Source organism: Cervus elaphus, chromosome 30 (assembly GCF_910594005.1).
Source record: "Cervus elaphus chromosome 30, mCerEla1.1, whole genome shotgun sequence".
In the NCBI taxonomy this organism is placed as follows: domain Eukaryota; kingdom Metazoa; phylum Chordata; class Mammalia; order Artiodactyla; family Cervidae; genus Cervus; species Cervus elaphus.
Genome location: NC_057844.1, coordinates 13,236,116 through 13,252,992, shown reverse-complemented (window position 1 = coordinate 13,252,992; position 16,877 = coordinate 13,236,116). Strand labels below are relative to the sequence as shown.

Genomic DNA, 16,877 nt, shown 5'->3' with positions numbered 1-16,877 from the left:
TGCCATGGCCCCCGGAAGGCTTCCCCACCTGCTAGGAAGAAGTGAATACCTGCACCTTTGTCCACCGAATGCATCCTTCTCCTCCCTGTTTAACGGCACCTCTGACAACTGACTGGCATGTTTGTGGTCCCACCAGGCTGTGACGTTCACAGAGCAAAGACTGTGTTAACGTCACCAATTAACACATTCGCTGGCACTTTAAGGGGCTTCCCTTGTGGCTCAGCTGGTAAAGAATCTGCCCGCAATGCGGGAGACCTGGATTTGATCCCTGGGTTGGGAAGATCCCCTGGAGAAGGGAAAGGCTACCCAGTCCAGTCTTCTGGCCTGGAGAATTTTGGACTGTATAGTCCATGGGGTCACAAAGAGTCAGACACAACTGAGCAACTTTCACTTCACTGACACTTTAAGACCTCCATAAGTGTTAACCAAAACCACTTTTATTTTATTTATTTCTTGGCCGTGCCAGGCGGTATATGCAATCTTTATTCCCCAATCAGGACTAGAACTGCATTGGAAGTGTGGGGTCTTAACCACCGGACTACCAGGGAAATTCCCAAATAACTGTGAACGTGTAAAATGGTATATAAGTTTGTCTTTTAAAGAAAGCAGTAGAAAATGGAAAAGAGTGGCTATAAATGACTTTATGGTTCCTGGCATTCAGCACATCTGAGCCTGCTTCTTTTTACTGTGGTATAAAAACAGTAGTGCTTAGTTGCTAGTCCTGTCTGACTCTTTGCAACCCATGGACTGTAGCCCACCAGGCTCCTCCGTCCATGGGATTCTCCAGGAAAGAATACTGGAGTGGGTTGCCATGCCCTCCTCCAGGAGATCTTCCCAACCCAGGGATCGAATCCAGGTCTCCCGCACTACAAGCAGATTCTTCACCATGTAAGCCACCAGGAAAGCCCAAAAAACAGCAGATACAACGCAAAAAAAAAAAGTGTATACAGGGCTCCAGGTGCCGTCCCTGCGTGAAGGGCTGGGGAGAGACAGTCAGAGGGACAGGAAGACATCTGTCTATCCTGATTTTAAGACTAATGCTAATTTAAAGATGCTCTTTACACAGTCACTTTCAAAGCAAATTTACATGTGTTGTCCCATTTGACTTTACACATTTTTTCAATCCTGCGCAAGCATGGATTTACTTGCAATGTGTAAGGCTGAGGAGAATACAGAGATTTCTAAGATATATTCCTTATTTTCATGCATTTATAAACTTCTCTATGTTATAATACACAAACAGCCAATTTTAAATTCTTGAAGAAAGAAAAAAAGCAAGGAAAAAAAAACATCTGAAGTTAACTCACTTTCCTAGAGATGTGATTAAAAAGATTTAACTAGGAGGCAGTTTTTCACATGAAAGTTAATCCTCAAAATAAACTTCTGTTTATATATGGAGAGTTAAACAAACACTTCTCATGAAAGAAGGAGCATAACAAAAATGATTGATCTGCAACAGCTCCAGCCAGTATAATCATATAAGTAAAGTGTGGTTCAGAGAAAAATGATGTGATTTGAAAAATCTCAAAATAATAAGTAAAATAGATGAAGAAACAAGGAGCTTTTTAAAAATCACAATATTTAATATATTCAATATTACTGTTCACCTAGAATGAATGAATGTTCAAACTGAATTTGGTAACAGAAATAAGATATAGTTATAACGAGAGAGCTATTATTAAAATCTACTAAAAATACATATTAGAATTTTATGTTGTTTGCAATTTCCAGGATAAGGGATAAACTCTCCCCTCCCTCAAAAAAGGGCTTAGAAACATTTGCATTTAACAGCCATTTGGTCACATAAACTGATAGTTCAGTTCAGATAAATAATCCGCCTGCAATGTGGGAGACCTGGGAAGATCCCCTGCGGAAGGGAAAGGCCACCCACTCCAGTATTCTGGCCTGGAGAATTCCATGGACTGTTGCAAAGGGTTGGACATGACTGAGTAACTTTCACTTTTCGTCACATAATCTAGCATATATTAGTTTAGTATTATTTGACCCTCGTGAAAAATCAGGAAAGCCACAGAGCCCCCAGTAGTAATCCAATAACCCAGTTTCCAAATATTAAAACCAAAAAGTCAAATGAACTGGCTTTGCCAAAAAATGTTTCAAAAAAATAAGTTTTAAAAGTTTTAAGATCTCTTTTCTATCTGGCTTTCTGCAGTTCAACATCTTCAAGCTGTGGAATTACTCATTTCACACCCCTTTCTAAAAGCAAACACAAGTAATTTCTCTTTTAAATTATACACACATGAGTGCTCCAGGATTTCACCTAACATTTCGGAAACACCTCTGCGTCCAAAGTTGAAGCTGCTCTGGGGACTTACTACATCGATGTCCTAAGGAGAGTGCAGCTTTACAAACAGCCATTCCGTGAGCCTTTTTATAAAGCTAAGAATCTCTGAAAAATCTGTTCCTGCCTGATTTATCTGATAAATGTACATTTTCATATGTTGGCTTTGGGGGAACACCACATAGGTATGGTGAAGAGTCTGATGTGGAAAAGGGGAAATGTCACTCATGACTCATGTTTTACAGCTGCCTTCAAAAATTCCAGAAGCATCTTGAGCTTCTCCTCGTCTTGTCCCAACATGACCCCTTAACTTCTCTCCTAGGGAATGGGAATAAAATTTGTTGTGATAGGAGATTGGGCTGTTATGGGCTAAATGTTGGACAGCAATCCTAACTCCCAGTTTGATGGTACTAGGAGGTAGGGCCTTTGGGAGGAGACCGTGTCAAGAGGGCTTTCCCACGTGGCACTAGTGGTAAAGAGCCCGCCTGCCAATGCAAGAGACTTAAAAAGATGCAGGCTCGATCCCTGAGTTGGGAAGATCCCCTGGAGGAGGGCATGGCCACCCTCTCCAGTATTCTTGCCTAGAGAATCCCACGGACAGAGGAGCCTGGCGGGCTACACAGTCCATAGCGTCCCAGAGTCAGACACCACTGAAGCGACTTAGTATGCACGCGTGTGTCAAGAGGGTGGAGCCCACATGAATGGGGTTAAAGCCCTTACAAAAAAGACCCCAGAGCCACCTCCTGCCCCTTCCGCCAGGGAAGAGCACAGCCAGAAGACGGCTCTCTCCACTGGGACACTGATCTTAGACTTCCCAGACTACAGAACGGTGAGAAATAAGTATTTATTGTTTATTTTGGCAGTCTAGCATTTTTGTTATAGCAGCCTGAACAGACAAAGACATAGGTCAACAGAATTTTTACCACTGTATATTTTGTATGTAATCATTTCTTTCCCCTGAAAGTTGCTCAGTCATGTCTGACTCTTTGAGACCCCATTGACTATACAGTCCCTGGAATTCTCCAAGCCAGAATACTGGAGTGGGTAGCCTTTCCCTTCTAAAGGGGATCTTCCCAACCCAGGGATCGGACGCAGGTCTCCCACATTGCAGGAGGATTCTTTACCAGCTGAGCCACAGGGAAGCCCAAGAATACTGGAGTGATATATTTAAAAAAAAGAAAAAGAATACTGGAGTGGGTACACAGTCTTCTCCAGCATATCTTTCTGACCCAGGAATAGAACAGGATCTCCTTCTAATTCTCTGTCTACTTCATCCTCCCAAATAGAGAATTATTCTTTGTCTTATACCTTTCACTGCCATATCCAGTTTGTTATATAAGATCCAGGAAAGCTGTCTGTGTACAGGGTACCTGTCCAGAACCTATAACATCAGTGAGTCTATAAGACTTCCTTAAACGGTAAGCCTCTTTAGTTTTACAGACTTTAATTTCTAAAGTGGAAATAATATCTGTATATCTTTATGTGCTATTGTGATATGTGAAACAATGGATAAAAAAACCTATGTAATTCTTTAAAAAGGTGGTATGACAAGATATCATCATCAGTCACCTCAGTCCCCATGATAAGCATTACTTATTACAGAACAGATCTTGTCTTTCATTCCATCCCTTTCCACTCCTGCCTTTGCCTTAGTTCAAGCTTCTCTCACTCCTTTGAACTCAAAAGTACCCTATGTGGTCTCCATACTTGCAATTTTTCCCACCACTAGTCCATTCTTCCCACTGTGGACAGAATTACCCACGGGGGAAAAAAATTTTTGATCCTGCAAAAATTTGATTTAATACCTTCAATGGTTTCCTATGACCCACAGTGTAAATCTAGAATTGTGAGCTAGGCAGAGACTCTTCCTTCCACAAATGACCCACCCTCTTTAGTAGTTTCATCTTCAGCAGTCCTAAATTCATCCACAGTAGAGGAGAAGTACCTGGGAATCCCCAAATCCTCCAAGAATCCCTGTGCCCAAGCTCTTACTCAAGCGTTTCCTTCTACTCATAATACTTTCCTCTGCTTCTTCTTAGAAACCTCCCACTCCATCCTATCATCCTCCAAGGCTCAGGTCACCATCATACCCTGGGTGCACCCAGTGTAACACAGACACACACACACACGTAACACTAACCATGTGAAATAAAAAATTCTTATCTCACTCCTCTGTATCTTATTTATTTTTCCATTCTACACGTATAACCATGTACTTGACACTAAGGAAATAATGAGTATGTTAACAGATTGATTCAATAATTAAGAAACAAAAAGTAAGAAATTTAAAGGATTAAAACATACCTCTCTATAAGAACTTGAGGAATTCAACAGAGAAAGAGATTTCAAATTTTCTTTCTAGCAAGTCAATATAGTGTCAGAAAGTACAAAAGAAATAGACCTGACTCCTAAAAAAGAGCCTTGGGACTTCCCTGGTGCTCCAGTGGCTAAGACTCCGTGCTTCCAAAGCAGGGAACCCAGGTCTGATTTCCGGTCAGAGAACTATAATAGATCCCACATGCCACAGTTAAGACCCGGTACATCCAAATAAATAAAATATATTTTTTAAAAAAAAGAACCCTGGATTAAGTTCCATTTCTGGCTCCATTTACTGTATTTGTGGCTGCATATGAGTGACAACATCTATGACCCTAAGTTTTCCTACCTGTAAGGTAAGGATAAATATCACCTGCCCTGCATTCCTCAGAGTTGTTAGGACAAAACAAAATACAGCATAAACATCTTTCATAAACTTCCAAATGTCATACAAAGTTTCACAAGCAAGGTACTATTTTAACAGGCTGTACTCTTGGGAAAAAGTATTTTAAGTGGAACTGACACAGTTAAATAAAGAGATACACCATTTCTGAACAATGGTTCGATGCTTACATTTAAAGAAATTATCCCCAAAAGATCAGGTTTAATTATATTAAGTATATAACCCCTAAATGTATACTCGTTTTCTAAACATAAAAATAAATTAATCATGAAATTATATTTAATAATGGAGCAGACTTTATAACTCTTATATAGTATTAGTATTTTACTTCTGAGAATATCAGTCTTATTTACCAGTAAGAATTATAAAACGATGACCACTGCTGTTGGATAGCTCCACTCGGGTGCCAGGGGCTCTTCAAAATTAAATTAGCCTCAAACTAACCTCCCTATTAGTCAGAGCAGGGCCAGGCCCACCTTATTCACCACTGCAGTGCCTATACTTTATCATGGTTCCCAGCACAGAGAACAGTTCTTAATTGTACAAATGAATAAACGAAGTGAATATTCAAATAAAGCAGCTGAGATGTCTTTGAGAGGAAACATGAGCTTTTAAGGGAGAGCCTGGGCAGGAAACTTGACAGCATTCTGAGAACCAGGTCCAGAAACATCTCTTTCTTAGTTGCAAATGTCCTTGCAGCAGATTTAAGCATTTCGTTGCTGACTATTCTCTGGGGTTTGCTTCCCCCCAGATTGAAAGCCAGTTCGCTTTTATTCACTACCCTTCACTCCACTAGTGTTAGTCACTCAGCTGTGTCCTACTCTTTGCGATCCCGTGGACTGTAGCCCACCAGGCTGCTCTGTCCCTGGGATGTTCCCGGCAAGAATACTAGAGCGGGTTTCCACTCTCTTCTCCAGGGGATCTCCTCAACCCAGGGATCGAACCTGGGCCTCCTGCATTGCAGGTGCATTCCTTACCACCTGAACCACCAGGGAAGCCTTTACACCAGGGAGCCTGGTGTTTATGATCCACTGCATCATAATTAATACTGTATTTGAATGGTATCCAGGCATATATCTATAAAATGTGTGTATCAGTGATCATCTTCCTATAAGTAACTTTCTAAGATATTTCTATAAATATCTATCTATAACTTAACAGCAATAAACTTTCTATCATTCCCTATTTTATCCAACAGTTAAACTGACAAAATTTGGCTTGAAAGGTCAAACGCACACCACACAGATCCAAATTCTGCTCTCCATCTCTAAAACTAAAAGTCTATCTTCATCACAAGATTGCACATTAATGTATGTGCCTTCTATGACAGCATCACTTTTTTTCTTTTATTAGCTCTTCTAGTTTGTGCCTGATTATAAAATAAGAACTATTTGTCTCCACAAATATGCCCAAGTTTATGCTGAATGGTTACTGCCCATCGTCTTAAGAGTTTGGAAGGTTAGCCAATTACTGTCATTCTGATTCAGTCTGTCAGTCTCTATTATCAGCCACGTATTCAATGGCTTAAAGCCTGATTTTTCTATCAGCCTCCAAATTTCCCTCCGTTCCTCTTAATTCCAGATCCTTTGGTTTTGTGCCTTGTATTCTTCTTTCCCTTTCTGAATTCTGTAGGAAATCTCTGTTAAAACAGACATACATTAAGCTCTATCAGATATACCAGTTATTATTCTAAAATCTGGCTGATCATTGAATCACACGGAGAACTTTATAGACATGAACAGTCTCAGTTCATCTAGGACTTTTTTAAACTAAAGTATAGTTGATCTCATGGGAAAAGACCCTGAAGCTGGGCAAGACTGAGGGCAAGAGGAGAAGGGGACGACAGAGGATGAGATGGTTGGATGGCATCAGCGCTCAATGGACAGGACTTTGAGCAAACTTCAGGAGCTGGTGAAGGACAGGGAAGTCTGGCATGCTGTAGATCACGGGATCCCAGTGAGTCAGACACGACTGAGCTACTGAACAACCACAGGTGATCTACAATATTGTGTTGGTTTCAGGTGTAGAGCAAAGTGATTCAGTTACACTTTTTTTCAGATTATTTTCTATTATAGGTTATTATATAAGATACTGAATATAGTTCCCTGTGCTATACAGTAAATCCTCATTGCTTATCTACTTTACGTAGTTTATATCTGCTGACCCCATACTCCTAATTTGTCCCTCCCACCTCCTTTTCCCACTTGGTAACCATGTGCATGTTCAGTTGCTAAGTCGTGTCTTGGCTCTTTGCAACCCCATGGACTGCAGCATGCCAGGCTTCCCCGTCCTTCCCTCTCTCTCAGAGTTTGTTCAACTTCATATCTGTAAGTTTGTGTTTTACGTCTATGAGCCTGCTTCTGTTTTGTATACAGATTCGCTTTTATTATGCTTTTAGATTACACAAGTGATATCACACAGTATTTGTCTTTCTCTGACTTATTTCACTTAACATAATGTCATCTGTTGTTATCAACAACGTCATGTTGTTATAAATGGTGAAATTTCACCCTTTTTTAAGGCTGAGTAATATTGTTATGTATATACACCACATCTTCTTAAGTGGATCATCTGCCAGGGGACATTAGGTTGTTTCTGTGTCTTGGCTACTGTAAACAGTGCTGCTATGAATACTGCAGTGCACGAAACTTCTCACATTACAGAGTTTTCGCCTCTTCTGGATATGTACCCAGGAGCAGATTGCTGGAATCACACGGAAGCTCTGTCTTTAAAGTAACCTCCATGCTGTTCTCCACAGAGACTGCACCAATTCACATTTCATCTGGGAGGTTTTGCTTCAGTAGATTTGGAGTAGGGCACAGGAACCTACACATATTAAAAATCACTTCTGATGACATCGAGCCTCGGCTTTGGGCTCCCTGTATCACACGGCAAATCCCCACCGGCTATCCAGTTCACATTTGGTGACGTATATTTCAACACTACTCTCTCAAGTCTTCCCACCATCTCACTCTCCCACTTTGACCAAAAGTCTGTTTATGTCTGCGCTTTCTTTGTTGCCCCGCCAATAGGATCATCAGTATTATCTTTCAGCCCAGAGGAGTGGGATCGGAGGGAGGTGGGAGGCAGGTTTAAGAGAGAGGAGATGTGTGTATGCTTGTGGCTGATTCATGTTGATACATGGCAGAAACCATCACTATATTGTAAAGTAATTATCCTCCAATTAAAAAAATTTTTAATTAATTTTTTAAAAAAAGGAAAATTTCTTTTTGTGATTACAATTATCAGTCAGGTTTAATAAACTCTCATAAATATTTAAGTATAATAATTTGTATAAAGCCTTAAAAGATATGTTAGCACTTTAATTGATTCCATTCAGTCGAATCATTCACTCTTAACTTTGAACGTTTTAAAAACTGGGGGTAAGAATCTTCCTAAAATACAGTTATAGGAAGTACTGCATCTCTACATTCAAAGCCATTCTTTCCTTTGTATGCATGCATGCTTGCGTACTAAGTCGCTTGAGTCAGTGTTCAGCTCTTTGTGACCCTATGGACTGTAGCCCCCCAGGTGCCTCTGTCCATGGGATTCTTCAGGCAAGAATACTGCAGTGAGTAGCCGTTCCCTTCTCCAGGGGAACTTCCTGACACCGGGATCAAACCTGCATCTCTTCTGTCTCCTGCACCAGCAGAGAGGCTCTTTGCCACTAACGCACCTGGGAAGGCCTTTCCTCTGGGTATGGAGCCCATTAGCGCACACTTCTGCCCTCTTTCCACCCCGACTTGTTCTGCTCCAGCAAAGGTGGGAGCAGTCACTTGGCTTTGATAACCGAGCACGTTGGGAATTCCCCAGTGGTCCAGTTGTTAGGACTCTGCACTCTTACTGCCAGACGATAATGTAGCAAGGGAGGCGGATCTCAGCTTATAGAAGAATGGAGATGGCGTGTGTTCCCACAACTAGTATTTAAGAATAACCCAATGAGGTGATAGGCCTTCCCTCATAGCTCAGCTGTTAAAAGAATCTGCTTGCAACGCAGGAGACCCCAGCTGAATTCCTGGGTCGGAAAATCTGCTGGAGAAGGGACAGGCTACCTACTCCAGTATTCTTGGGCTTCCCTTGTGGCTCAGCTGTAAAGAATCTGCCTGCAATTCGGGAGACCTGGGTGTGATTCCTGGGTTGGGAAGATCCCCTGGAGAAGGGAAAGGCTACCCACTCCAATATTCCGGCCTGGAGACTTCCATGGACCGTATAGTCCATGGGGTCTCAAAGGGTTGAACATGACAGAGACACTTTCACTTTCACTTTAATAAGGTGATGCAGGCGCTCTATTTACAAATTACAAAGTTACAAATCATTTTCCTTTTTATAAACGATCACTTGAAGCAGTTGTCCTCAAGTAGTTTTGTGTATCAGAATATATGACCATAAACTTTGTTTTTATTTTTTTTAATTTATTGAAGTATAGTTAATTTACAATATTGTGTTCTTTTTTGCTGTACAGTGAAGTGACTCAGTTACACACATATATATTTTTTTCATATTCTTTTCCATTATGGTTTATCATAGGATATTGAATATATTTCCCTGGGCTACAGTGTGTGCTCAGTCATGTCCAACTCTTTGCAACCCCGTGGACTGTAGCCCGCCAGGCTCTTCTGTCCATGGGATTCTCCAGGCAAGAATACTGGAGTGGGTATTGCCATGTCCTCCTCCAGGGTATCTTCCCAACCTGGGATTTGAACCGGTGTCTCCTGCATCTTCTGCATTGGGAGGCAGAGTAGGGCCCTGCTATGTATTCATATAATAGTTTCCATCTGCTAATCCCAAACCCCCGATCCATCCCTCCCTGCCCCTCCTCCTTGTCAAGTCTGTTCTCTGTGCATGACCAGGCACTTTGAATAGGTATTCCAGAACCTAACCAGCTCATCCGCCACATTCTGGGCTACTCTGAAGAATTCTACAGCTGCATAAAAAACAGCTCAAAAACTATGAGACAAATGATGAGATGCATTTAACATAATGATATTTAGAGTCATACAACAAAATCTTGGCATTATTCTAGAAGTTTGTAAAATCATTTTGCTTTTATCCTTAGAAAAAAATAAGCTACTGTTCTGTTTTTAAAGAAAATTTCCAGAAGTAACTGTCGACCTTTACATGTAACACACATATGCGCGTAATCCTCCAGCACATGCAGGCACACACACAGAGACACACTCAGCTTGCAGTTTGTCTGGGATGTATACGTTGAGAGAAAAACGCAGTCTGGCCATCCATCATACATGGGTGTATAATACCTGGTGTATACCTGCTAGCACTGTGCGTGTAGGAGGTTGTTAAGTGAAGGGAAGCATAAAACTCTAAAGTGGCCCTGTACGTGGCTTTGCAGTTTTTCACCCTGCCGTGTTCAACAGAGTGACAGAAAAGGCTTTCCACCACAACTCCTGACATCTTCCCTGTCCCAAAAGGAAAAAATGTAATCTGTCAAATAAAAGTCTGTTATGCTGCAATAAACACAAACCCTGGGAAGTGATCAGGTCTGCCCCCTAAGAAATCAGGAGACCATACGTGCCCAGGGAAACATAATGAAGAAACCACAGCTTCCCCACGCCTAGAGGAGGGCTCTGAAATGTCTGGATATATTAAAAACATCCCCATTACTATTTATTTATGACAATTCTTGGCCGTGTTGGGCCTTTGTTGCTGTGCGCAGGCTTTTCTCTGCTTGCGGCGAGCAGGGGCTACTCCCAAGTTGCCGTGTGAGCGCCTCTTGCTGCGGCGGCTTCTCCCCTTTGTGGAGCGTGGGCTCCAGGCGGCCGGGCTTCGTGGCTGTGGCTGGAGGGCTCTAAAGCGCAGCCTCAGTGGTCATCGCACGGGCTTAGCTGCTCCGTGGCTTGCGGGATCTTCCTTGACCAGGGATCGAACCTGGGTCCCCTGCATCACAAGGGGGATTCTTAACCACTGGACCACCCTAGAAGCTCAGCTTCATTATTTTGCCTGAAATACTATCAACTCTAATGTGGGGACACATATTTAGAATGCACAATACTTTGAATTGAAGCATAGCGGATTTACAAGGCTGTGTTAATTTCTGTTGCACAACAGAGTGATTCAGTTATACATATATATGCATTCTTTTTTATATTATTTTCCATATGGTTTATCTCAGGATATTGAATATAGTTCCTTGTGCTATACAGTAGGACCTTGCTGTTTATCCATTCTATAGAACACCAGGAGCCTGGCATGCTGCAGTCCACAGGGTCACAAAGAGTCTGACACAATTTAGTGGCTGAACAACAATGAAATGCAATAGTTTAGAATTCATCATATTTATAAATTAAAGCATTCTAAAGCAATATAAAAAGCACTATATTAAATATAAACATATTCCAATTAACCTCTATGTCATTAAGCCATCTAATGATTATGAAAGTACTTTGTCCCCTACACTGCTTTGTAATTGTCCTGAGAATGGGGGATTGGGATGTGGAATGCATGTAAATCCATGGCTGATTCATGTCAATATATGACAAAAACCACTACAATATTGTAAAGTAATTAGCCTCCAACTAATAAAAATAAATGAAAAATAAAATAAAATAAAATACTCCTAACATCCCTAAAAAAAAAAAAAGAAAGAAACAAACGCTGTAGGGAGAATCACCTTCCTGAGACTGTGGTTATTTTGTGAAGTTATTTTTAATGTGTTCCTTCTTTAGAAGTTTCTAAATGTTTTTCTAATTGATATTAAAGGGATAAAGATACATGATTTTATAAAGTGCTATTGTACTGTTACACAAAGGAGAAGGAACAAAATGCTCATACTGTAAACACATCGGCTGGACGGTTTTTCATGAAATACCCTGAATTACAACATATTACCACAGGGTGGTGGTGGTGTTATGCCCAACGCCTGGCTGTTGTTTCACAGCCGGGAACAGAGATGGGACTTTTGTCAGAGTTAGACCAATCCTTGCCTAGACTCGTGCGTGGCATAAAATAACTCTCTTGTAAAGGAGTTAAAAAAAAAATCTCTCCTTTTAATCCTGAATTCACTTCTTTTGTTAAACATCTCTGCTCACTTTTAAGAATAATCCCTTTGCCTATACATGATATTTTTTTTCCTCTGTAGAAAGATCAATCTTAATAGTTTTATTGAGATGTAATTGATATGCAAAAAACCTGCATACACTTAAAGGACTCTGTACCTTTTAATGAATTTTGACATATGATTAAACCTGTGACACTGTCATCACAATCAAGGTAATAAACATATCCGTCACCTCCAGAAGATTCCTCCTGCCCTTTTCTTTCTCATTATTACTGAGGTAAGTACACTGAACATCAGAGCTACGCCCTTACCAAGTTTCTGAGCATACAATACAGTACTGCTGACTACAGGCACGGGGCAGTGTAACAGGTCTCTGGAACTTGCTCATCTTGTGTAACCGAAACTTTATACGTTTTGGATCGCAATTCCTCATTTCCCCCTCTCCCCCCAGACTTTGACGACCATCATTCCACTCTATTTCTATGAGTTTGATTATTTTAGACGCCTCATATAAGAATCATGCTCTATATGTCCTTCTGTGACTGACGTGTTTCATTTAGCAATTAAATGCCCTCCAGATCATCCATGTTGTCACAGAGGCAGAATTTACTTCTTTTTTCACGTGTGTGTGTTCTTAGGTATTCACTCATGTCTGACTTTGTGATCCTTTGGACTGTAGCCTGCTAGGTTCCTCACTCCATGGGATTTTTCAGGCAAGAATACTGGAGTGATGTGACTACTTTCCCACTTGGCCACAATGACACAACTGTTTTGATGTGGTTAACACAAACCACCAAGCATCATGCTTATTTTTTTAACGAGTAAGCAATGTGCATAACAAACAACTTCAGGCCACGCCCAAGTCTCACCACACTGCGGCCCTGAGTCCCCAGGTCAGACGGCAGTTCCGCCGAGGGGCCAGTGGTCAGAGGGCCCAGACAGTCAGCAATGAGACGGGAAACGGGGTGATGCTCAGGATCATCTAACCAGGAGTTCTATATATACCACACATTTATATCAGAAAGGGCAAGTAACCATTCTGTGCAAAGTATCTGCTTATTTTCAGGAATTTCAGTTGTGATCTTCAATAGTACTCTTCAAGTTCACTGGTTCTTTCCCAGAGATTATCTGGGTCTCAACTGCATAGGAAATTCTTAGATGTCTGCCAGTTCTCTGATTTCATTGATAGGTGGGCAGGTGAGTAGATGGACAGGTCAGGAGGTAGGTGGAAAGAAAGAAAGAAATTTTATTATTTTTAAAATCATAAACTCCCCCGGCCCCGCCCCGCGCGCTCCGACCGCGGGCGGCCAGCGGGGCGGGCGGGCGCGCCGGCTGTATCCCCATCCTCTCGGGCGCGCACGAGCGGCTCGGGCGGAGCGGCAGGCCGGCCATGGCCACCACCAGCACCGCCAGCACCACCAGCACCACGGGCTCCACCCTGCTGCAGCCCCTCAGCAACGCCGTTCGGCTGCCCATCGACCAGGTCAACTTTGTAGTGTGCCAACTCTTTGCCTTGCTAGCAGCCATTTGGTTTCGAACTTACCTACATTCAAGCAAAACTAGCTCTTTTATAAGACATGTCGTTGCTACCCTTTTGGGCCTTTATCTTGCACTTTTTTGCTTTGGATGGTATGCCTTACATTTTCTTGTACAAAGTGGAATTTCCTACTGTATCATGGTCATAATAGGAGTGGAGAACATGCACAAATATTGTTTCGTGTTTGCTTTGGGATACCTCACAGTATGCCAAATCACTAGAGTCTATATCTTTGATTATGGACAATATTCTGCTGATTTTTCAGGCCCAATGATGATAATTACCCAGAAGATCACTAGTTTGGCTTATGAAATTCATGATGGGATGTTTCGGAAGGATGAAGAGCTGACTCCGTCACAGAGGGGGTTAGCGGTCAGGCGCATGCCCAGTCTTTTGGAGTATTTAAGTTACAACTGTAACTTCATGGGTATCCTGGCAGGCCCACTCTGCTCTTACAAAGACTACATCACTTTCATCGAAGGCAGATCATACCATATGACGCAGTCAGGTGAAAATGGGAAAGAAGAGATACAGTACGAAAGGACAGAGCCATCACCAAATGTCGCAGTTATTCAGAAACTCTTAGTCTGTGGACTTTCCTTACTGTTCCACTTGACCATCTCTAAGATGTTACCCGTGGAGTACAACATTGATGAACATTTTCAGGCCACAGCTTCATGGCCGACAAAGGTGATCTATCTCTACGTCTCTCTTTTGGCTGCCAGACCCAAGTACTATTTTGCATGGACGTTAGCCGACGCCATCAACAATGCAGCGGGCTTTGGATTCAGAGGTTATGACAAAAATGGAGCCGCCCATTGGGACCTAATTTCCAATCTGAGGATCAAGCAAATAGAGATGTCAACAAGTTTCAAGATGTTTCTCGATAATTGGAATATTCAGACAGCTCTTTGGCTCAAAAGGGTGTGTTACGAGCGTGCCTCCTTGAGTCCCACCACCCAGACCTTCTTCCTCTCTGCCATCTGGCATGGGGTGTACCCGGGCTATTACCTGACCTTTCTCACCGGAGTGCTGATGACGCTGGTGGCCCGAGCTGTGAGAAATAACTTTAGACATTATTTCATCGAACCTCCCCAGCTGAAATTTTTGTACGATGTTATAACATGGATAGCAACTCAGATAGCAATAAGTTACACAGTTGTGCCATTTGTCCTTCTTTCTGTAAAACCTTCACTCATGTTTTACAGCTCCTGGTATTACAGCCTTCACTTTGCTGGTATCTTAGTATTATTGTTGTTGCCAGCGAAAAAAAAACAAAAAGGAAAGAGTACACATGAAAACGTTCAGCTGTCACAATCCAAAAAGTTTGATGAAAGAGAAAATTCTTTGGGACAGAATAGTTTTTTCACAACAAACAATGTTTGCAATCAGAATCAAGAAATAGCTTCTAGACATTCATCATTAAAGCAATGATGAGGAAAGCACTCTGATGGCTATTTTCTGTATGTTAAGGGGAACCAATCAAGGGGTCTGTGTCTGTTGGGGAAGAGATCACATGGGGGGAAATCAGCCGGTTTTAGGTAGGGAATTCCCTGTATACCAGCTTGGAAATGGAGCGAAATACCCCTCCCATGCCATGTCCTGGTGGGTCACGCCTTATCAAAAAATATTTCCATTATTTCAATGGGCACTCAGGACCTCAGCATATGTCCATAGAGTCATATGTGTGCCCTGTTGCTGAATGTACGCTGTATGTCCCAAGGCACTGAAGAGAGGGAAAAATAATCATGTCACTCTGGATGACTGAGAAAAATTAACTTCTCCAAATGAATGTCTTGCCTTAAACCCTCTATTTCCTAAACTGTTGTTTCCTAAATGGTATTTTCAAGTGTGGCACTGTGCGAACATTCTTTCACTATTTGATATTGTGTGTTGCACAGGAATTCCAGAAGAATTTGAACAGGATTATTTTAAGATTGTGGATACTTTAAAATGCAATAAACATCACAGTACTTGAAAAAAAAAAAATCATAAACTCCACACTAATGATGGTTCAATTGGCAGGACTGATACTCCTAAAAGGATAACTTGGTTCTAGGAGATTTTTTTCCCTTGTTTGGGTTTTCTTTCTTTTTTTTAAATTAATTAATTTATTTTAACTGGGGGCTAATTACTTTACAATATAGCGGTGGTTTTTTCCATACATTGACATGAATCAGCCATGGGTATACATGTGTCCCACCATCCTGAAGCCCCCTCCCACCTCCCCAGGAGATTTTTTAAGAGCATCTTAATTGTTCAAAAAAATGAATAAAATCAAATGTGACTGTCCTCTGTGATTAGAATGGAACAGAGCAAAGATCAGAGATGAAAGCTGTGAAATTACTAGGTAAAACAGTAACACACACATGTGTGTGCGCACACACACACACGCACGACCAACATGGGTTCCACACAGGGCTTGTGACCACATGTTCCTTTACTAGGATCCATCTCCTGCCCTCCGCTCACTCCTGCTCTGAGATTTCCTGCCCTACTCTATCCACTGCCAGAAAAACTCACCTCCTCCCTCCCTTCTGTGCGTTGTTCCTACGTCTCTCTTTGTCCATTCACATGGCACCCAGGGGGGCAGAGCTACAGTGTGGGGGCAAATCATGGCTCCAGAGCGGACCACTTGATAAAGACCGTGAGCAAATGATTCAATCTTTCTGTGCCTGAAGTTCTCGTCCTTTGAACTGTGGCTACTAACGATGATAACCAGCATGTAGGGGGTGTGGTTAAGGACTAAATGAGCCAATGAATTTATGTGAAGTTTTTTTTTTCAATTTAACTTTATCTTTTTTATCTTTCAATTTAACTTTATCTTATTTTTCAATTTAACTTTATGTGTTTTTTTATTGAAGTATAGCTGATCCACAGCGTTGCATCCATTACTGCTGTACACAGCAAAGGGACTCAGTTATATACGTATACACCTTCTCTTTTAAAAGGATTCTCTTCCTCTATGGTTTGGGGCTTCCCAGGTGGCACAGTAGTAAAGAATCTGTCTGCCAACATGGAGACACAAGAGATACGGGTTTGATCCCTGGGTCAGGAAGGTTGCCTGGAGGAGGAAATGGCAACCCACCCCAGTATTCTTACCTGGAAAATCCTATGGACAGAGGAGCCTGGCAGGCTACAGTCCCTGGGGTCACAGAGAGTCAGACATGACTGAGCATGCATGCACGCACACGCGCATGCACACACACACACACACACACATACATTAGAGCCTGGCAGGCTACAGTCCCTGGGGTCACAGAGAGTCAGACATGACTGAGCATGCATGCACGCACACGCGCATGCA

The 16,877-nt window shown here is 41.9% G+C and overlaps 2 protein-coding genes across 9 annotated transcripts in view; one reads left to right on the top strand and one right to left on the bottom strand.

Moving 5' to 3' along the window:
• The window catches only part of DGKH (diacylglycerol kinase eta), a 218,661-nt gene that overhangs the window by 136,831 nt on the left and 64,953 nt on the right, over positions 1–16,877 (bottom strand). The gene's annotated exons all lie outside the window — the stretch shown is intronic.
• On the top strand, positions 13,318–15,015 carry LOC122686947 (lysophospholipid acyltransferase 2). Its single transcript, XM_043892319.1, has one exon. It carries the CDS (start codon positions 13,424–13,426, stop codon positions 15,002–15,004), a length of 1,581 nt encoding a protein of 526 aa, XP_043748254.1. The 5' UTR covers positions 13,318–13,423; the 3' UTR covers positions 15,005–15,015.